This window comes from Gallus gallus, chromosome 3 (genome assembly GCF_016699485.2).
Source record: "Gallus gallus isolate bGalGal1 chromosome 3, bGalGal1.mat.broiler.GRCg7b, whole genome shotgun sequence".
Classification (NCBI taxonomy): Eukaryota; Metazoa; Chordata; class Aves; order Galliformes; family Phasianidae; genus Gallus; species Gallus gallus.
Window position 1 is genome coordinate 51,972,824 of NC_052534.1, and position 22,511 is coordinate 51,995,334.

Below are 22,511 nucleotides of genomic sequence, written 5' to 3' on the forward strand. Positions count from 1 at the left end.
TAATAAGTTATGAAATACGTCTTTGAATTAAAATACGATGTTAAGAAGGAAACACTGTGCAGTATTGCACTAGCCCGACACCCACACTCTGAGATGCTCACTGCAATGGGAGCAGAGTTCTGGGCTGCCAAGAGACATGCCGGGCCCTGGTTGCAGTCTGTTATGAGACGTACCTCACTAAGATACATCAGTGAGAGATGCTCATCATTCTGAACTGCAGGTTAAAGGCCAAGTCTCAGTCAAGTGAAAAGGCGTAGAATGGCTTGGGTTGGAAGGGACCTGCCACCCCCTAAATTGGGCTAGATCAGGCTGTGCAGGGGAGAACAACCATTTTAGCATTAAAGCTCATAAAAGGCACATTGCAACGTCTATAAGTAAGACACAGCACACTGCAGTGGCACCTGCAAGTAAAACACAGAAGTAGACCTTAAATAGGTGCTGCTGCTTTAACTCTTCAGTCTATTCAAAATGGTTTTTCTAGATTCTTGACATTGTAAATACAGACAGAGCTCAGCAGCAGTCCATATATAGTATGTGGTAGAAATACCCTAGTACACAGCAAATGAAAAGAAAGAACTATTTTTGCCTGCAGATTAGCTGTCACTTCATTGTAAGATCTTATATATGCATTACAAAATGTTAAGTCTGCATTAGCATATGGCTTCCATGCTGACATGAAAATGCACATAGCCAAACTGCAGAAGTCAAACATGTCTGTGCTTAATTTTGCACAGCTGTAGCTCTGGGTACATAAAACGTGCTATTCATACACCTCTTCCCTAAACCAGGATAACCATTTTACATCCTATCACCATCCACACATGGGCATGCTCATGCTGAGCTCAGCAAAGCTGTATGGCTGAAGCCTACAGAATACAGCCATCTGCTCCAGCTCACAAGTAAGGCACAGAGCATATAGCATCTTAGTCATATTTCTCTCCTGGAAATGAGCTCTTAAAAACCACCACATTCTGTGCGCAGTTTGGAAGAAAAGGTTTGGGACGCGCAGCCCTGTAGAGCTCTGATGGACAGAGCAGGGAGATCCCACCCAGGTCAGGCACCGATCCTCTGCAATAGGTCAGGGTATTTCACCTCACGTTCTATTGGACATAAAAACATTCTGTCTATCCATCTGAACTCTGCTTGGACACATCTGCAGCTAAACAACAGAATTACTATCATCAAGAGAGGCTGTGAAATTGAGAAACTTGATGAACATCTGCTCTCCTAGAGAAAAAGCACTCGTTTGAAAAAGAGAGGATGGAAGCCATGTGAACCTGCTGAGATAACATTGAAGAGTAAGCATTAGGAGTTGGTAGAACAAAAGAATCTTCAACCTATGTGTACACACAACTGTTGGTAGTGTTCATATCCCAGCCCATACTGGGGAACACATTCATTACTTTTTCAACTTTGTTTTTATTTCTAAGTTGGTCCAGTTCAGGGTCTCCATTTTCTTAACCAGTGGGTTGCTGCTATACATTTTTTCTTTTAATTTTTACAGACAGTCCAAAATGGGACAGCAAGCCCCACCTACTGATGACTGGGTGACACATTTGCTGCTAGCAGAATGTGTAAGCATTGTTCTTCAATACAGCGTTCTTGCCCCTACAGTTCAGTGTTCTGTAAGATGCTGAAAAGTGTTCTGCGGAAGCAATACCAAAGAGTTTTAAACACACACAGGAGAAAACAAAGGGGGACTAAAAAGGGCAAAGTAGCACTGCTTTAATGCACCCGGGCTCACTTTGTGCCTGCTGTGCGTGTTTAAGACCATCTAGCTAAGGAACTTGCACTTGTTTCAGTGTCAGCCTTTTTATAGTTACCTGTTGCTCTAGCTAGTGTGTAAGGTCTTATACTTATTACTGCTGTGTCCAGCTGCTTTTCATTTTCCCTATAAGCATCTAATAAACAAGAAAACTCATCATGATTTTTAACTGAACGCTTACTGGGAATTGGGCTAAAAAAAGAACCCAACCATCCAACCAAACACCACCACCGCCACCAAGCAAGGTGGTTTAAGGCTGCTAATGAATAAGGTGGCCAAAATATGTGCCTCCACCATCTTTCTGACTTAGTAATCAATTTCTAATAGCAATTGAACTTTTTAAAATGGAGAGTGAGATTTGGTTTTAGTTTGAGCTTGAAGTGCTTTGAAGCTGATGTATCACATACGCTGCCATCTGTTGCTTAGTTATCACTAACGTTCATCATTTGTTGCTTACTGGAAGATTCTATTAAATAACATTTAATAGCTTCAAATTGTTCATTTTGTTCTATATATCAAAGTAAAGCAATACAGAAATAACCACATGGCACAGGATCTTCCTGCATATTGTCGAAACCATCACAGAACCATCGGGGTTCAAAGGGACCTCTGGAGATTTAATTAGATTTTGGCAACTGGTACAGATAATCTCCCAGCTTTAAAAAGGACAGCCTAATATGCTTTGTGGCCAAGGGAAAAATAAAGGAAGACAGTGAACTTCCATTGTTATTATTATTTTAATTGGAGATGATACCCATTGTATTATTACCACTGCATCACAACAGACTGAGCTGCAGCACTTGGGGTGGAAGAGGTGCTGGAGGATCACACTGTTAAGGCCCATAGTGCTTCTGCAAAACACCTTAATGCGTCCCTGGCAGGCAGCCTCTCTATCTTCTGGTCTGTGTCTGCTGTCTGAAAGCAGCAACAAGCCACATACTGGTTACTTAGGCTGAAACGCATAACTCCCTTTTATCTAAGATGATTAAACCAAAGCCATAACACATAAGTAGTCTTATTTTTAAGTATTACCTTGGATGGCTAATTTCTTTCAATATCTTTTGTAAACATTTGGCACTTAAGTTTTTATGAACAACACTACATTACTCTCTCCAGAGGTTTTCTTGCCCCTTCTCAGGTGTTTGCTGCTCCTCTCCTTCCAAACCATCACACAAAGGTTAAAATTGTAATGTTTTTAAGTGAGTGAAGTCAACTTTAGGAAACAGAACTTTTCAGTTAGCTCAAGGACAATCTGCAGGTGTTACACAGGTCAAGGAACTGCTTGCTTTTGTCATTACCTTTCTGATTAAATCATCTTTAGAGGTATTTGCAGCTCCCTCAACCATTTTTCTGATGCCTGCTTCCTCAGCAGTGCAAACATACTCAGAATCTGCCACCTGACAGCAAGGTGGCCGGGGGCACTTCCTAACCTCTGCTTTGCTGATTAGTCCACCCATCTCCTGTTCTATCCAGTCTGCACATAGGCTGCACTGTCTGCAGTGCAGATGGTGCCTGGACTCAGCCATGATGCTACAAAAAGATGCCTTCTCCCCGGGCCTTACAGCCCAGAGGGTCAGGGCTAAACCCTGAGTATGGTGCTGGGATCAATAGATGTCTGCTGATGGTCTGTGAGCCCTGCACGGTAACCCTAAGAGTTCATATACTGTTCATAGAGGAACTCTGTGTAGAGCACAGGAGAGCATAGACTTGCTAAAGACGTCTGTTGAAATAAATAACAAAAAGTATTCCTTACCCAAATTCTGCAGCAGATTTTTTTCCAGGAGATATACCCAAAGGTCTTCTGCTTTTTTGCAGTGTTCCAGGAGGAGTCTCTGCAGATAATTATTTAAAAATGTTATTGGACATAAAAAAAATTCTAACGTATGTGAACATTAACTCCAGAAATGTAAAGATAGAAGATACTGATATACAAATACATTGAACTGCATTGATATACAAATAATAATATCATAGAATCCTTCAGACTGGAAAAGACCTTTAAGACCATTAAGTCCAACCATCAGCCTGTCCTCTGAATGCCCACCGACCACATCCCTCAGTGCCACATCCACATGGCTCTGGAACACCTCCAGGGACAATGACTGCACCACCTCCCTGGGCAGCCTGTGCCACTGCAGCACCACTCTTTCTGAGAAGAAATTTTTCCTGATATCCAACCCGAACCTCCTCTGGAGCAACTTTAGGCCATTACTTCTCATGCTATCACTGTTACCTGGGAGAAGGGGCTGAACCCCACCTTGCCACAACCTCCTTTCAGGCAGAGTTAGAGAGTGATAAGGTCTCCCCTGAGCTTCATGTACTTCTGATCACTCACAGATGACACCACAGTAACTCTATAAAGCATCTTTTAAACAGACTGAATGTTGGTTATGATTGCTGGTAGCAATGAATGGGATATTTTACTGAATCCTGATTAGAGGGAACAATTTCAGGGACGTGGCAGTGTAATTTTTAAGGCTCAATCAACAAGTGAGAGTCATATCAAATGAACAACATGCAAAGCCTCACGCTTCATCTTAGTTGACCTAAAAGGTAAAGAATGTGATATTATGGAATCATTTATGGGCAAGAGGGAACTTGTCTACCAGACAGCGCTCTTCAGGTTTATATAGACATTCTCAAACAGAAGCTTCTAACTGAAAAGGCTAAGTCCCTTCTTAGAACCTACCTGAAAACCTCTGTGTGTGCAATTGGCACAATGGATTGGGATGATTTGTATTGCCATTTGATATCAGCAGCATCCATTTGGAGCTGGTGGAGTCTGTTCTAAGGCAAACATAGATATAGCTGATTGAACTCCTTACCTGGAGTAGATTTTTCTGCATTATCAACCTTTTGTACTCTCTTCTCATGCGGTAACAGAGGTGTGACAGTTGGTTTTTTCCTCTGAGTCACTGGTTGCTTGCCCTAGGGTAAGAGAATTAGATGCACAACGTACGCCCAACTCTAGCAAGAAGTTCACAGAGCCCTATAACAATTCTCCAAATTGCTGAAGCAGTGTTAGAAAAGAACATCCCATTAGGATGCTGTTCTTAAGCCTAAAAAAAACCACAACATTTTCAAATATCTTGTCATAAAAATCATGACCCTCACAAAAGAATTGTTTGCATTATTATTATTTTTAATAAAATAAAAGAGAAGCTCACTTAAAGACACCACCAATTAGCTCTGCTTTTCTGGTTCCCCAGAGTTGCTTAGACCTTTGGCCTTGTGTCTTGCCATTCAGGAAGTTTACCAACTTCCCTGGAACCTTAAGTTAAATATTAATACAGGTTTTACTCAACATAAAGTATAATTTGGCAAATCTGTCTCAAGGACAACACAAGTGTGAACATGTTTGCTTACCATAGGCTGTTTGGTGATCTTAGCAGCAATGGCACGGCGAGCAGCTTGTTCTTCACAAAATTTGATGTGCTTTGCTGCTGCAGCCTCGTTGAATCTTCTCAAGCAGAATGGACACTGAATATAGTCTGATCACAGGAAAGGAACAGCCGGTGTCACAGCTGTTATAGCACAAGAAAGGATTTGCCCTACTTCACTGAAGTACCCGAGATGGCTCCATCAGCTGGTGATCACAGTGAGCTCCCATCAGCTCTTCATGTTTCAAAAATCCCAAATTAGAAAATTAGGAGAATCATAAGAAAAGCACTTAGGATCCTAAAACACGTGCTTATGGTATTAACTCAGCCAATTGCTATCGGAAGGAAATCCCTGGGCATTAGTAAAAGCAAATTAAAATATCTTTGACCTAGACCCTCTCTCTCAAAATTTCACATTAAGAAAATCTACAGTTAAAGCTATATTTAAAAATTCCATGAAGAGTCAAAAAATATTTCCAAGCTACATTTTAAGTGTGGCCATCAACATTCTTATTTATTTCAGTGAAATGTGTTTCCTTTGGACGCTGCTTAAAATACTGCTTAAGAGGCTGTCCCAGTCAGCTAAGGGGTACCAAAGAGCCAGGTTTCTAGGTGTGAAGTAGTACTGTAAAGAACACACAGTAGTGCTTCCTAGAGTGACTTCTGGCAGTGTTATAGCTCTGATTCCCCATTGCATTTAGCACTGGTGCAGCCCTACTTCCAATAAATGATCGGTGCTCAGGGTCAGCGTTTTTTCAGCTCAACACAGTCATGCTCTGTCCAAGCACCGCACTTGTCAATCTCAGACTCCCAGCAGTGGGAACCGGTGCACCAAAGTTTGGGATCTATCTAGAGGGGGAAGAGAGGGAATGGGAATCTCTCTCCTCCCCACATGTTCTTTCTCTCCGGTCTTGAGCTACTGGGTATACATCTCCACCATGCCCCTCAGCAATGGGCCTTTTCACAGTTCCTTTCTACACAACTCCCCCAGCTCTTGCACAACTTTAGTTACCCAACGAGAGAGAAGGAAAGGAAGGGGTTTGCTCTTAGAGTTGGTGGAGTCAGATGAGACATAACAGAGTAATTAAGGTATTCAACAGTGGAAGTTCAGAGAAGAGCTTGACCCCAATCAGGGAGAGAAAACACGTCCTGCTGCTTATACTGCATTGCTGACATCTAGAAGAGGAAGACTGGAGTTCTCACAGCTGGTTTTGGTATCAGCCGTGAACTTCTACTCTGTAAGGGAGATGAGAGAGCCCTCCCTCCCTCTTCCTCTATGGCTCAGGAAAGACTCTGCAGAGACCCTTCCCAGGATTGCTCCTACATTTCATAAATCATCTATCATGAGGAATATTGGCTGTACATTTCTGGATCTGTAACTTCTAACACAGTGAGCTCTGTGTAGAGACCACACCTGCTATTAGGAGTAAAAGCAGTTATGTTTTCTAAATGACTTCTCCTAATGGCACAGCCGGGGTGGGGAAGCGGATAGTGGAAAAGCTATCACATGGCAGCAGGAAGCCTGTGCACACTACATTCAGTCTGAGTGGTGAGGAGACGTGTTTTACACTTTGTCACACAATGGTACCATTTGCAGTATACAGGCATCTCAGCTCTCTTTCCAAAGCACTAACACCAGGCTCCAAACTTGCCACCTTTATAAGCCACGAAGGGACAGTTATCTTTCTCTTTTTCCCCACACTTCCTCTTCTGTTCCTCAAGCCAAGAAACACAGGAAAAAAATACATGGAAGGAGTCAGTGTTCACATGGTGTTGTGCAGAGAGGAACAAAACTGAAGTCCAGCTGTGAATAAGAAGAGCTCATCGCTTTGCTAGAAATCGGTACAAGATCAAGAATAGGATAAACTGAGCCACAAACCTGGATTGATGCTTGGTGGTGGGGGAGGTGGAAGAGGACGGCCTTCTTGCATAGCTTTCGTCACTTGTTTGGCTGATTGAATGGCATTAATAAAGTCCGCGTGGTGCTGCCTCCAGTTAGATTTCTTCACCGGCTGATTCTGCAAAGGAAATTAAGGAAGACACAAACTACATTTACTTCCTGTGAGGGACAGAGAAATGTCTTCAAGTGAGGGTTCTCCCTTTCCAAGGGAAACGTTACCAATAAACTTTTTTTTTTTTTTTTTTTGAAAGGCACAGGAAAGCTGCAGTAGCCCTCTGACACCTATTAACAGCGGCAGCAGACAGATGAAAGAACAAAACAGTCCAACAAGAACACTCTGGTCATGGCAGACCAAAGGATGCATAAGAGGGAATAGAAAAGATACTATGATCACCATCATTTTCAGTAATTTGGTATATCTGGGTAGAACTATACACGTATGCCCGTCTTCCCCTCCTCATCATCATCATTACATAACCTTGAAGAGGAGGCTGTCAGAGATTTGCATAGTACTTAAAATACACAAAGGGACATTTCCTAGAAAAGCAGAGACACTTGGTGCCCAGAGTAGCCATGGTACCTGCAGGTTTGGCTTCTGGACATAGAAATATTCTCCAATACCAGCAGCACACAGAGGGGGCGAGGAAACAACTTGGCACTGAGTCAAGAACATATGCAAGAGTCATCTGCAACATCCAGGCTTTGTCCTGGGAGGAAGCAATCACCAAACGAAAGGCTTCAAGCAGAGATAACGTGTGCTCCAACATTAACCGTACCTTCAGTGGGGGCTGCCTCTTCACAGTTCCGATATCTGTTCCCTGCAGCCTCTGTTTAAAAGAATTGAAGGGCTTGCGCTTCTTGTTGAAGACTTTCTTGCAAATGGGCTCATGTCTCATCTGGGATGCAAAAAAAAAAAAAAAAAAAAATCATTGTTCATGGGCTATATCATTCTTTGTTAACGATGCAGTGATATTCATTAAACTCAGGCTTTAATATTACTTGTTTTCAAGAGTAGGGAGCTGAAGCAGTGTTTTATTTCCAGGTTCGGTTTTACTCCTGAAGGAGTTCATCAGAACTTTTAAAAAAACTTGTGTACAGCTGCAGTTTCACATGCCCAGAGACATGCTGGGGGACAGCAGGGAAAAGCACTCGCAGAGAATCACAGGTTGGGGCTGCTCACAATCCCAGTCTCACTGGACTCTTTCCTCGGCCCCGCCACATTCAGTCTCCTTTCTTTCTTGGTTTAGAGGGTGAACAGACTGCTCCTGTTCAAAGGGCTGATGTTTACATTATTAGTCCATTGAGTTTAGATAAGTATTCCAGACTCAGTGCTCCACTGGCAAACAACAGCCCTGTTCATCCCATCAGCACAGCCAGAACAGTGACAGCCTCTGGCTGAAAGGGAGCAGCTGTGTAACAGCTTGCAGTAACCTGACAGCTCAGAGCGAAGAGCCTCATCTGTGGCTGAAAGCACACAGAGCTCCTAAGTGGAGATACCCAGGGCTCAATGCATGGGAGACACACAGCACACAGTAAAGGAGGATTTAAGATTCAGAAGTGGCACAGCTTTTTAACAACCTGACCCACCTGCAACAGCACGCCCAATTTTCTCTTTATGAGGAATGCAGTGAGAGTGAAGACAACTACATCCTTACTCCAGCGCTGTGGATTACATCCATTTGAGCCATCTGCAGCTGGCCCATCAGAGATCCCATTCCAACCTTTCTTTACTTAGTCTCCTTTCCCAGCTCTCAGTTATTCTTCATCTTCTCACTGATTTCCCTATGCTGTCCTCTCACCCACTTTTCTCTTCCCCATGTCGTTTGACTTACACCACTGTTTGATCAAGGCCTGTCAGTATCAGCTCTGCTGTGCCAGGAATTTCCTCCTTTTACCACAATACCCCTTTCTAAATTCTCGTTTCTCTTTGAACCTTTCTACTCACATGCTTCAAGTCCTCCTCTTCTGTTTCTAGCAATGTTTGACAGCAAACTCAAGAGAAGTAATCCCCTGCAGGGCACATGGGATGGCAGATACATGGGCTTTGCTCATGATGAGCACACCAGCCCGTGTCACCAAGAACGGAGAGGCATTGCAGGGCTTGTACCACACACGAGTCCTAGTGATGAGAAACCTCCTACCTTCCTGATCCCAAAATATACATAGCTGTCTAATCAAACAAATTTCATAGCATCACAGAACTGCAGGCATTGGAAGGGACATCTGAAGATCTAGTCCAACAAAGCAGGTTCCCTAGGGCAGGTCGCACATTTGATAGATCAGACCATCATGTTAGTCACATATCTGACCTAAGATATCAAACGCTGAACTGCCAATTCCACGTTTGTCTCAGCACTCACAATTGCTCGGTTCTGCCATTTCCTATTTCCCCCCCTTTTTTTTCCCCTTTTGCTAATTCAGTTTTTAGTTATACCACAGCACTGAACTGAGAGGAGGAGGGCTGCAGGCAGAGCCAACCCTTTCAGAAAAACTCTGCAGTTGTGTTGTTTTAGGCAAAGGGCGAAGCCACCCATTCAGTCTGTAATCCAGGGATCAGAGGGGTCAGCGGGAATCTTTTCATTCACTTCAGCAGGCTTTGGAACCGAGCCTGCTGCCTGCATTAGGTTGTCAAAGGGACCACTTATCAGATGGTTTATTAGTCTGTTTCTCCCAGAAAGCCTAAAATAACTAGCCCTGTCTTGAAACCTGGAGCACAAAGGAAGCTTCAGGTCACAGGATGTGACACAAGCCAGTGATTTATAGCTCAACAGGAGAGAATACGTTATTCCAAACATGATACGGTTGAATCTAGACGATCATTACAGTTCTTCTCAACCCAGGAAGTTCTATGATTCTATGACATAGAGCAAGAATCAAGTTTGAAGAAGCAGATAAACTGCAATCTTGTGCTAGGTCACAGTATTTTTATGAACATTCACCTATTTTCTAATCAGGTTTACTAAGGAAAGCAGTTGTTAGATCATTTGCTGTTAAACATACGCTCAACCCACCTCTCCTCCTTCCCCGGTGCCCACCCCTCTCAGATAAATGCAGTGCCACCCCCAATTTAAAAGAAAAGCATAGTTTTACCAGAACATCTGGTGCAAACTGTCTTCCACAGATTCCACAAGGAACCAAGTTTTGACTCCCGGCGGCTGTATAAAAATTCAAACCAACAGTCTCAGTTACACAGTAGAGAAGTGCCAGACTACACTACAACCAACGGTCAGACCGAGCCCTTAATCTGCTGGAACAGGTTATTTCATTGTCAGAAAAGGACCTCTGCAGTCATGAGCCTTTTTGCAGAACCGCTTTATTTCTCCCACTCCCACAAAGCACAAGCTTTCCTTTACTCCAAGCGACACTTCTTGTTCTCCACATGCCCACTAATAAGGCATCTCCTTTCATAAAGCCATCGTAAGCAGGAGGGGAGAGGGGATGTAGGAAAACCACTCTTTAAGTCATTGCTGCATGAATTCTGGGAGGAACACGAAGCGTGGTGATTTGCACCCAGGCTTCTTTCATTTTCCATATCATCAAGTAATGGCAGCATAAGGCTTCACCATTCTGCAAGCCAGAAGGCATCACACAGTGTGACACCACCTTCATTCTTAAGACAGAATGTTGCCATGAGACGCTTAGCAGTGCTCAGCAATTACTTCACAGATGCAACCTGCTAGGGGGTTTTGCTTTTAAATCAGTCACTTTTTGACAAAAATAAATCAAAGATAAATCAAAGTTACACAGAAGACAATTCTGTGACTCCAGTACTACTTAATGTACTCTCATTTCAGTGCAGGGATGTTTCTTGCATTAAGCAAAAACAGCTTTCAGAAATATTTGAACATAACAAAGAGCCCTTTTCACAAGACTTGTAATCTACAGAGGGAAAGAGACGTCTACATTGAAGCATTCCTTACCTGCTTTGGCTGAAACAAAAGGAATCTTTGTATTGCTGAGCAGGAGCAGATGTGTAACTGCTTTTGTTACCTCTTCATTCAGACATTACCACACTCCAAGGCACAGAGAAAAGTTACTACAGTATTTCACCCATTAGAGAGGAAGAAAAGCAATTCTGTAACTTCTCACTCTCCTGCTATTAACTGTTTAAATTGCACTCCACTTTTGTTCCCAAGAAACACCTTTCTGTGTGTCTGTGCTTACTGTAGGCTATACTCTTTCAAGTGCCACCCTCTTCCTGTCCCATCTCCTTTATTGTTTGCATCTCTTCAAAGTTGTGACCGACACAACTTCTTTCAAAGACTGTCATTCAATCAGCAGCGGGAAGGCAGGACAAATGGCAGCATACTACACAGGACTGGTGACTTTAGACACATTCAGTAGCAGGTAAGGGCTGGTAAAGAACACAAGCACTGCCTCGTGTAGATTACTTAGAGTGAATCACAAATTTACATTCCACACAAACCACTGAAGTGTCTGTTACTCACTCGTTCCATTTAGCTCCTGTGCTGGTATCTGGCTCATCTTCATATGATGGTTTCTCAAATTTACTCTTCAGTACTGCTGTCAGGAGTCATGAGCACTAGGTGGTCAGCCTTCATCATTCAGAAGGCCAAAGTTTATAGCAGCCCAAGTTACTACGTGTCACAGTAAACAATTATGACACAAGCAGAACCCGCTTAAGTATCCGAAACGCATGAAAACCAGTACAGATGCAAGCTAAATGAAAACCCCCTCACTTTTTCTAATGTAACAGCTGATGTCTACTTGTTTAACATAAAACTTGAACATGTTTTATCTTGAAGACTGCATTCACACTTCAGCTTTCTAAGCAACAATGAAGAAACCTGTGTACACATCTGTTCATTCAATTAACCAAAAATGTGTTTCTTTATCAACTAAAATATATTGCAAAAGCTTCCCCCCTCCCTGTATAAGCAAGTTTTAAGTCTTCCTGTTATCTTGTCACCACCTAGTGTTCACATAAAAGAGGAACATTCCAGATGCTTTGTAGTAGCCAGTCCGCTCTATTGTTCTACTCTATTGTTGCTGTTCCTTACCAGTAAAAAGGGCTGTCTTCTCATTCAAAGGCTCTAAAAATCAAGGGTTGATGTATTCACGTGAGTGCAGGAAGTTTCAGAAGGACTGACTGCAGATCTCATTCCTTTCATTCACGTGTACATACTGGACACCAGCAGAATAATTCCTACGCATAGTACAGTAATTTAAGATCACATTAAGTCTGCAATAAAGACTTTCTGCTCACCTTCAGAAAGTCTCTGCAACAGTTGTGCTGGGTCATAAGCCTGTATTTCATATTTGCTTTACACAGCAACAGCAAGAGCCACCAACTACTGCCTTTGCAATACTTGTTGCAACAAATTTTATTTGCCAAACATGTAAAACTCATAGAATCATAGAATGGCCTGGGTTGAAAGGGACCACAATGATCATCGAGTTTCAACCCCCCTACTATGTGCAGGGTCGCCAACCACCAGAGCAGGCTGCCCAGAGCCACATCCAGCCTGGCCTTGAATGCCTCCAGGGATGGGGCATCCACAGCCTCCTTGGGCAATCTGTTCCAGTGCGTCACCACCCTCTGTGTGAAAAACTTCTTCCTAATATCTAATCTAAACCTAACTCATCTAAGCTAAGAGGGATGCTCAGCTACACAATAGCTTTTCAGACACCTCTTCTTACAAAAAGTTACTTTAGACCTTTCATAACATTTATCCAAACAATAAATAACCAACCCATGAAAGAACTAAGGAGTGGGTGAAAACTCATTCATTTCCAAAACTCTGCTATACCGAGGCTCTATATTTAATGGCCAACGTAAGGGAGAGAGAAGTAGATACACTGCTCTGTACAAAATCAAATAATTTAATAGAACAATCAGATCAAATCTGCAGGATTCTCTGAAGTGCTGAATGCATTCAACACATATGACACTTTCTGCTCAATGACAGTTTATAAGAAAAATATATTTTAAAATATTTTAATAAATTTCTAGGATAACAAAAGTTTGCAGCAGTTGCCATGACACTCATGACAGAAGAGACATTAATTCAAGGTATAACTTCAGAAAGAATGACAAGTCAGATATTGCTGTACCAAGTACCATTAACCCCCTTCATGCATGCCTGGCAAGTCTTATCAGTTAGCAATTCCCTTCTCAGTACAGATGAAATCAGTATTTCCACAATGAAAGTTCCTGAATTTCAAGACAGCTTCAGTCCTTGCATGTTTTGTTTCAGATTGAGCAACTCTTTTTCTTGCCTTGTTTTCTCCAATTTGAAGGCCATCTTGTTGGCTTTCTTCTCCATTCTGCGTTCCTGTGTGTATGAACAGTCACAAATTCATGAAATAGAAATCACTGTAATTAATGTTTACAGATCATGAAAAGAGAAGTCATAACCGTCTTGCTTACAGCATTAACTCTTGTACAGCACTTAAATCAGATTACGTCCAGAATTATTATCTGGTGCTAAATAAAACCAGTAGTTATCGATGTGGCCAATTACCTTTTCCATGGTTTTTTTGGAGACTTTTTACTTTGTATGGTTTGAAATACTGTTACTGTTTTCTTTGCTTCCCTACGTAATACTGTAATACAAATGCCCCTTTAAGTTACCCATGTGACAGTGCCCACAGTAACACCCTGATTTCCTATATGGGAGTTCTGGAGTGCAGAATCATAATGCTAACTTTCTATTATTTTTTTAAATTACTAATAATTATTCCTTTCAGACCAGAAAGTTCTGTCCATTCATTTCTAAACACAAAATTAAATGGATTTTAAAACGTTCCTATAATATAAGACAGAATTCAAAGAATTCCAGAATGAAGTTTTTTCCTGGGCTTCCTTTAAAATAAGGCATACCTTCCGCTCCTCCTTTATTGCCTGCTTCCTGGCTTTGCGGTCCTCTTTGCTCTCATTTTTGGAACGGGGCTGTGTCGATGCTCTTGGCAGGTCGCTGTCATTAATCATTTGCATGCGTTCAACCTGCTTAGCAGTAAGACCTTTCTGAGGCAGGACGTGCAGAGGGATTCCAGTCTTCGAGGAAATCTTTATTGGTTTTGGCTAAAACAGACAGTGCATATGCATTAATGGTTCCTAGCTTCCCCTCCAGGAAGTGCAGATCGCAGTGCCTTATATGCACAGAATAAAAGTGGCACGTTCAGATGAGACAGTAACAAACATCCTTATATATTCTTCCCTCCGAAAGATGCACATTCATCTCAAAGTAAAATCAAACCCGTGTAAGCAGAATACGTCCCCCGGAACAACAAAAATGTTTTCTCCCTTTATTTAACGTTACTGAAAAATGGACATAAGCAGGCTACCACTATTGCCTTTGCAAGGCTTCAAGAAAAAGGTTTTCTTTAAAACCACGCATGCCTGGCACATCAAGCCCTGCTCTACTTCTCATGAGGAACTTCTAGAAGGCCAAAGAACTAGAGGACATCACCACAAACTGTGAAATGCCAACGTATATCTATTTTCAAGAGAAATCTCTACTATGAGGTTGCAAGACATAGATTACAAGAAGCTGTATTGAGGGAAGAGAGCAAGGAATTTGTTTTCTTGGTAAGTTTCTGCTTAGTTATTACAGAAATTTTGAGCTTCTTGTGATTTAATCAAGTCTTACTCAATTTTCCTTCTAATATAAATAAAAATGTGTACTTATATTTTTATAAATATATCTATATGTCCAAATCCTTCTCTGGTAAAGCTGTAGTTTGGAGGCTAACACCTTTTCCAATGTTTTTTTCTGCTCACATCTACCTTTAAATAGTCATCCACTGAGACAATCACTTTTCTCTCAAGTTCTCCTAAGTCACACTGTTACTATGAATAATTTTAATGCTTTTCCTTACCTTTGATGGCTCCTCGATAAGCTTTGGGTGATTATATAAGTTTGAATACGTACCTAGGTCACACAGATTAAAAAAATAGTCAAGAAAAACTTGTAAATAAAAATTAGATATGTTTCTTATGAATCATAGTACTAGTATTTGAATAGAGAAGAATTGCAAGAACTAAGTAATCTACACCAAGGGAGTTTTATCTTGCAATTATTCCTGCTGTTATGCTTTAGAAACATAAACCTAGAAGTACAGCTAGAAAAGTGCCAAGATCGCCTCTCATTTACTTTGAAGTACAAAGAATGAATAAGAACTCCAAATACTTACTCAAAATAGATTCACAATCCCACTTCTCTTTTGGTTCCTCAACAACCAGAGCTACTATTTCTTCTTTTTCCTCATCGCTGTCTTCATTTGCAGGAGTGTCTTCAAACGGTTCAAGAGTATCCAATTTCACACAGCTTTGAAGAAAAAAAGAATAAGGTTAATCTTTTCTTGGAAATACTGAATTACGTAAAACTAATCTCCCCTCAGTAAAACCGTAAGCCAAAAGAAAACTGCTCCCATTACAACCTGCTACAAGAATAAGCATTGCCACTATAAACTAAAGCTTGAGTGCCAGAGACAGATTACAAAGTAATTATTTCTGTATCTCAAAAGTATCTGGCACACAATATTTGTGATTGGAGGGCAGGAAGAACACATACTTTTTAGCACATAAACACCAGAGGTGATTATATACTCTCCTACTGACCATTCATACTTCACTACAAGGGACACATTACCGTATCTTTCAACCAGGAAACAGAAGGCTGCTGACGTGTGGATATCTAGACACTTAATTCTGAGATAATATTACGTGTCTTAAGAAGAAGAGAATATGCTCTGTAAATTCAACACATTGGCGTGGGGTTGCTTTATAAGCTCTGATTTTGTCCGTGCTCCAGTTGCACAGTGGCCTTTGGGTTTGTAATTGCATAACTAGGTATACGGTGGAATCAGCTGCGTATCAGCAGTGAAACAATTTCCTTGGCTACAGAGTCTGTTCAAAACAAATTTAAATTATAAGGAGAAATTTAAGTTGCACTAAAAAGGGAAAGGAAGAACGCCTCTGGACATTACTTACACTAGATACAATTATAAAAAGAACAATATAACACAAAGCAGCCAAATGCCTGCACTTAATTTTAATACAGTCCTAACGAGACTGACTGACGTTCAGTCACACAAAGAAGGGAGAATACTCCGATCAAACTGTTCTTATTGTGAGATGTCATCTTCAAGCCCATGAACTGGAAATAACATGCTGGAACTTTTGGCATAAAGGCATGGTGGCATAACTATGTATGTGTAACAGCGTATCTGAGAGTACCTACTTCTTTGCTTTCTCTTTGTAGTAATCACTCAAGACTTCCTCCAACCGAGTGTTGTCTGCGTTAATATAGCCTTCTAATTCCACATTATCCAAGGCTCCAATCTCATCCTCATCAAACTGTTCAAAAAACTAAATAAAGAAGTGGATATCTTAATTAGATCACACCTGCTGTACAACTCCGTCACAGTGTAAAGCCGTACACATCTCTTCCTATTTGCCCCTCTTTCCTCCCCCTTCTCATTTGCTGAACAATTGCCAAGCACAGCTGTGGTAGGATTACCTCCTTACAGACAATGTACTTTCACCACAAGAGTAACAAAGTTATTGCAAGATAATATGTACCACTGAAAGAAAATATGCAGAGCAGCTTCTGCAAAAACGCTGAGTCCTAATTTCAATTGGTACACCAAAAAGCTTGTCACTGCTCAGGACAAATATTACCCCACATCCCCACTGTTCTGACATAATTTCATCCATGTATACTTGGCACAGTGTGAACAAGGGGTGAAAGGATCAAGTCTGTATAAGAAAACTTTAAATCATTTACTGTGTAGAATGGAGCTTCTCGGAGAAGTGTTACACCAACCATGAATGTTCATTATAGTCACTGGAATAATTTAACTAAATGACACCAATGTTAGAACTTTTAGTAATCAATCAGTTAACACTATAGCCTATTTAACACAACATGCTCAGCACACACAGCATTAAATGCTGTGTGCATGCAGATAACAGCCGTTTGGTGCCCTAACTACCAAAGGCAGGAAGAATTTGCACAGACATACAGGACAGCACCTCAAGAGATGAACCAAAGGACAAAGAAAGAAGCATTTAGCACCCTTTTGTGTGAGGGTCACATTCTTGAGCTGCCTTACCTTCTCAAATCTGTCATCCAAGAGGGTTAACTGCTCATTCCTTCTCATTACCGAAGATGTCATTGAATATTCCGTGAAACGACTCCTTGTTTCTTCCTGCATAAACAGGAACTCCCTTCCATGGCCATTAACCCCATCGTTTGACAAAGGGCCGTCTGAATCGTAATCTTCATCATTACTACAACTATCCTTTTCATCACTGTCATCCTCCACGTCTTCCCATTCATCTTCATCCTCAGCATCTGATCTCCTAAACAGAATTACAGAACAGTTTAGAACAATCCACAGATATTTCCACAGCTCTGCTCAACGCTGTGTTCCCTGACACTACTGCCTAAAAAATGAAAATGATTCTGATAGCTTCTGGATCACACATCTGTACACTGACAGCAAGGATACGTTTACATTCTGCTGTGTTTGTCAAAGTGGAAAAATACCAAACTCTTAACTAATAAATGTGGTAAAATTTATCACTGCTTGTTATCTTGCATATCATTTTACAGAACAGGAACAATAATACACACCGTGGCAATATGCATTTCCAAGACCTTCAGAAATGCTTCACAAGTGGTCATATTGATCAATATTAATTTGTGGGTTCAAGGTAGCAAATGAAACCCATCTCTTGCCTTGGATAATCCATGTAATTTTGATTTTTTTTTAAGCCACCACCCACGTAACACATGGTGATACTTACTTCCTTTGACATAAATGTATTAAGCCTAAAACGTGAAACCACTCTTGCTTCCTACAACAACACGTGAAATAACAAACAGTAACACTACTATTCATTTGTGACGTAAGCAGTTCCACAAAGCTTTACGTACCCTTCTTTTGGTTTGTTTGCTTGTAGAACAAAATCATCTTCCAGAACATTTTCTGGATTATCAAAGTCAAAATCATCATCAAGAGCTGCAACAATATCAGGGTCAAAATCCAGCCGTGGTCCTGCAGAGTGGAAAAGAAAAAACTGAAGTACGTAAGTTGCTGTGACGTCCTGAAGCTACCTTCCTTGATAAGAAGCTGTTCAATTTGACTAGCAAAAAACTAAACTTAGTCACAAGCTTCCTCCAGTAATGTTTGTACATTTGATACAAATTGACCAGTAAGTCATCAGCCTCTCACCCATTTCCCTCATTCAGAAAAGAACATTCCTGAGATGTCTTAGGCATCCAAGAACGTATTTTAATCTGTTTCAACAAATTGCTTAAAATATTACTTGATAGAACAAGGGGAAATGGTTTCAAGCTCAAAGAGGGTAGATTTAAGTTAAATAAAAGGTAAAAAAAACTTTTACAGTGAGGGTGGTGAGGCGCTGGAACAGGTTGCCCAGAGAGGTGGTGGATGCCCCATCCCTGGAGACTCTCAAGGTTGCCCTGGGCAACCTGATCTGGCTGTGGTGTGCCTGATCGTTGCAGGGAATTGAACTAGATGGCCCTCAGAGGTCCTTTCCAACTCTAAGGATTCTACTATTCTGATTACAGAACAGAAATGATCCAAGTTACAGTACTGTACGTTCAACTGCTAACCCCAGCTCCCGGCCCCAAACATTTTCCACAGTGCATCAGGGAAACGCTTTTGTAACTAGCAGAAGTGTCTCTAGCACCCTGCTGCCAGGACACAGAACTATCAACATTAAGTACTATTATAAAATACAACAATCTAAGATAACTTGAAACTGAATATTTAGTACGGTACAAACATAGGTACATAAAAAGCATTCTTTTAAGCCTGTAACACTGCAATTAAGCTGATGAAGGAAAGTAAACATATTTCAGCAACTGAAGAGAGGAATTTTGAGAATGAAAATCCAGGTACACATTTGCATTCAAACTGATGGAGTCATAAATAGCATTACCTACAGAATAGTGTTAGTAGTGTAAAAAGCTTTTCCCTATTATTAGTTCATATGTGATAGATAATAGAAGTAACTTGTGGCCTTTTTCCTCCCTCTACGCAATGCTCAAAAGCAATTATTACTGACTGATAGAAGCAGGTCTTGAACAGAAATACACAGGTCTGGTATAGACCATCCTTTATATCTGCTCTTGAGTCTGTTCTAAAACAAAAAATCTAAACTACTGCTTTGATTACAGTGCTGTTAATTACTGAGTAGTACCTACATGGCAACTTCTGTTACAGAAAGGTACAAGACTTTATGGTACCTGAAACAGGGGCTGCTTTATTTAGCAGGCCCACGTCCTCTTCAAATTCAGTGGCAAATACTGAGGAAGGCAACTTAATAGATGGAGCCTAAAACAAACAAACACAGAAACAAAACATTAAAAGTGACTGATAGGCAACTGCATGCTTTATTGCTTGACATTACTCAATGATTTTCCATTCCAACATGATCCAGTGTCATGAAATTCCACAAGTGACACCAGCAACTGAAAACATCTGTATCTCTCTATTACCAAAAATACTACTTACAGCAATTCGTTGAATTTCATCCTCTATGTGACCCTCACTTGTGATGACAATTCTGCTTTGCTGTCCACGGAAAGAAGGGACAAGCTCAGAGGGGCCAGATGCTTCTTTCAAATGCTGCAAATAGTCATAGTCATCATCAAAAAAGACTCCATATTTCCGCTGCTCCTCCCTTCTCTGCTCCTCATGACCCTTGGAATTGTAAGAAAAAAAAATACAAGCAGTTATTTAAGCCTATTTAAAACTCAGCAAAAATAAAAGTCATGTATCCATTGACAATACCCAAACTCATAAAAACAAGCAAAAAAACCCAAAAGAGACCAACAGTCTACTACCCGCCTGCTAAAAACAGCTTTTGGAAAAGAAACACTTTAAGAGATAGTGATAAAATTAGGCTCAATATATGCATGAAAACATACTGAGAAGGAAACCCTTAAGAAAGCACCAGTTCACTTATATTAAAAAAAAAAAGGTAATAGGAGCAATAACTAGTACCTAAATTAACCCAACCACTAACAAAGCACTCCACATTTTGCAATCAGTTTTAAAGATTCTCAGCATTAAACACAAGAGTACACAATTAGAAGTGATACTCTTCTTCAGTTTGGATCACATTACACCAACACAGCAAATAGTTCAGTCTTCTCTCGTTATTCTAATGCACTGTAAATTACAATGCCGTAATCATGAGGTTGCTGTCTGAGCAGAAACTTAAAAAGCTTTTCCCATAAACAGCAAAACTAATAAATCTGCTTTTTTTTCCAGGATAGCTCACAGAGTGGCTTAAATTGAAGAGATCTTGAACATCATCCAGTTCTAAGCCTCTGCCACGGGCAGGGTTTCCCACCCAGCAGCTCAGGCTGCCCAGGGCCCATCCAACCTGGCCTCGAGCACCTCCAGGGATGGGGAACCACAGCTTCTCTGGGCAGCTGTGCCGGTGCCTCACCGCCCTCTGAGTAAAGAACTTCCTCCTAATGCCTAAGCTAAATCTCCCCTCTTTTAGTTTAAAACTATTCCCCTTTGCCTTATCACTACTGGCACGTGTAAAAACCCAGTGTCTCTCCTGAAGATCACAATGAGGCCCCCCAGAGCCTTCTCTCCTCCAAGCTAAAGCAGCCCAGCTCCCTCAGCCTTTCTTTGTAAGAGGTGCTCCAGCCCTCCCATAGTTCTCCAGGCCGTCCTCAGGCTCCACTCCAACAGCTCCATGTCCTTCTCATGCTGTGGGCCCCAGGCCTGGATGTAGTATTGCAAGCGGGAGCTCTCAAGGCCAGAGCAGAACAGACAAAGGGTTGGTCAGTCTTTGTTTTGCTGGTCAAGACCAGCTAGTCACCCTTAACTCATCAAGCAGTAACTCGCAACTACCAAGTCCCCTACAGTATCTCCTTCTTTCAAATAAGTGTGACTACACGCTATCTTCTCTCAGGCTCAGTTTCGGAATTGCCCAGTTGTGTGCCACTTTTCTCCCCTGTAGCTTCTGCCATGTGGACGAACCCCGCACGACAAGCAGGCGCTTACCCTCTGGGCAGGCAGCAGGACCCTCTGAGGGGCCGTGTCATCAGCAGCAAGGGGGTCCTTCTGGCTTCTGTGCACTAAGTGAAACGTTACCGCCTTCTTCTTCTCTATGAAGGGCTTCTTCTTCTTGTGAGGCTGCAAAAGGATGCTTGGCGAATCATTAATAAGAAACGAAAGATTAAACGCATCCGGAAAGAATCTTCTGCCCGGGCTCCGCTGCTGTACCCTGAGCCCCCACACGGCCGCTGCCGCGCACCCGGAGCTCCCCCAGACCCCACGGGATGGGCGCCACACGGCCGCAACCTCCCACCCCACAGCGACCACCGCTCACCATGGCGTAAACACAGCCCCCAGACCGCCACCTGCACGCACGCCCACACGGCCTGGCCCCACACGGAACAGCTGCGGCGTGCGTGCGGGGAGCAACCACTGGCCGCAGGGGGATATCATGGAGTCGTCGCACCAGAGGGTTTTTTTATTCTTTAGTAAGAATAACAACGAGCTTTCTTGCGATACGAAGACACTTAAATCGAGAGGCGGGTTCTACGAACGCACATAGGGTACTCCTCCGCCACCCTACGGCACACGTCTTCCTCCTCGTCCCCCACACAGCGGAGAATGGTCCCTCCCTCCGGCAATGGCGGAAAGCGGCGGGGCGGCCATAGGGCACGGCGCACGCGCAGTGAGGGCTGCCCTGGCAGGACGGGGCGGGGCCGGCTGCCGCCCCCGTGGGGTTCGTGTTAGAGTTGGCAACGAACCGAAAGGCCGTAATTGGAGATTGAGACCAAATTGGTTTTAAAACAACTGTTTTACTTATCATGTGTGCGACTGCGTGCTTTTAAATATACGAGTGTATACCTGACAACCGTCTCGGCTCCCGTTGGCGCGCCGCTCCCCGCACGTCGCTAGGTGTCCCCAGCGCCCCGCCTGCCCCACGCTGGGCCACGGAACCGGAGCACTGGGCGCTTATGTCGTGCTTCTGGCAGAAGCGTTGCCCACGTTAGCGTGGTCTCACTGTAGAGGTGGCTGCCTGAAAAACACAGTGCCTGAAGCATGTACTTCTGTGACACAATCAACAACTCGCCTTCCCTGTCAGGAATCACAGAGTCATGGAATCACTGAGGTTGGAAAAGACCTCCAAGATCATCCAGCCCGACTGTCCACTTTGTCACCAATATCTCCCACTAAACCACGTCCCTCAGTACAACAACTAAATGTTTCTTGAGCACCTCCAGGGATGGTGACTCCACCACCTCCCTGTGCAGTCTATTCCAGCACCTGACCACTCTTTTGGAGAAGTATTTCCTAAAGTCCAACCTGAATCCCCCCTGGCTCAACTTGAGGCCATTCCCTCCAGTCCTCCCACGAGTGGTAGGGGAGAAGAGGTTGACTCCCAGCAAATCTATGCCACCAGTTTTTGTCTTTGTTCTTGCAAAGCACATAC

The 22,511-nt window shown here is 42.4% G+C and overlaps 2 protein-coding genes across 2 annotated transcripts; both read right to left on the minus strand.

Annotated features, from left to right (window-relative positions):
• Nucleotides 1-2,483: 2,483 nt before the first annotated feature.
• ZC2HC1B (zinc finger C2HC-type containing 1B) lies at nt 2,484-11,620 on the minus strand. Its single transcript, XM_419704.6, has 8 exons — nt 11,494-11,620; nt 10,136-10,200; nt 7,822-7,941; nt 7,025-7,163; nt 5,132-5,256; nt 4,591-4,693; nt 3,519-3,597; nt 2,484-2,680 (listed from the first exon to the last, which is right to left on the minus strand). The coding sequence occupies exons 1-8, from the start codon at nt 11,534-11,536 to the stop codon at nt 2,656-2,658; spliced, it is 699 nt and encodes a 232-aa protein (XP_419704.4). The 5' UTR covers nt 11,537-11,620; the 3' UTR covers nt 2,484-2,655.
• Nucleotides 11,621-12,871: 1,251 nt separating this feature from the next.
• LTV1 (LTV1 ribosome biogenesis factor) lies at nt 12,872-21,473 on the minus strand. The gene is made up of 11 exons (XM_004935678.5): nt 21,399-21,473; nt 21,071-21,202; nt 19,559-19,747; nt 19,291-19,378; nt 17,953-18,073; nt 17,126-17,375; nt 16,252-16,379; nt 15,203-15,336; nt 14,888-14,940; nt 13,890-14,090; nt 12,872-13,341 (listed from the first exon to the last, which is right to left on the minus strand). Exons 1-11 carry the CDS (start codon nt 21,399-21,401, stop codon nt 13,228-13,230), a joined length of 1,413 nt encoding a protein of 470 aa, XP_004935735.3. The 5' UTR covers nt 21,402-21,473; the 3' UTR covers nt 12,872-13,227.
• Between the last annotated feature and the right edge of the window lie 1,038 nt (nt 21,474-22,511).

Coding starts and splice junctions, on each gene's coding strand:
- ZC2HC1B (XM_419704.6), bottom strand. CDS start 11,536: ATGAAGATGAGCCAGATACCAGCACAGGAGCTAAATGGAACGA. Junction 7,164..7,821: donor AGAGGCAGCCCCCACTGAAG/GTACGGTTAATG, acceptor TTTCCTTTGCAG/AATCAGCCGGTGAAGAAATC. Junction 3,598..4,590: donor TGCAGAAAAATCTACTCCAG/GTAAGGAGTTCA, acceptor AATTATCTGCAG/AGACTCCTCCTGGAACACTG.
- LTV1 (XM_004935678.5), bottom strand. Junction 19,379..19,558: donor ATGAAATTCAACGAATTGCT/GTAAGTAGTATT, acceptor TGTTTGTTTTAG/GCTCCATCTATTAAGTTGCC. Junction 16,380..17,125: donor TGGATGACAGATTTGAGAAG/GTAAGGCAGCTC, acceptor TTCTTTATTTAG/TTTTTTGAACAGTTTGATGA.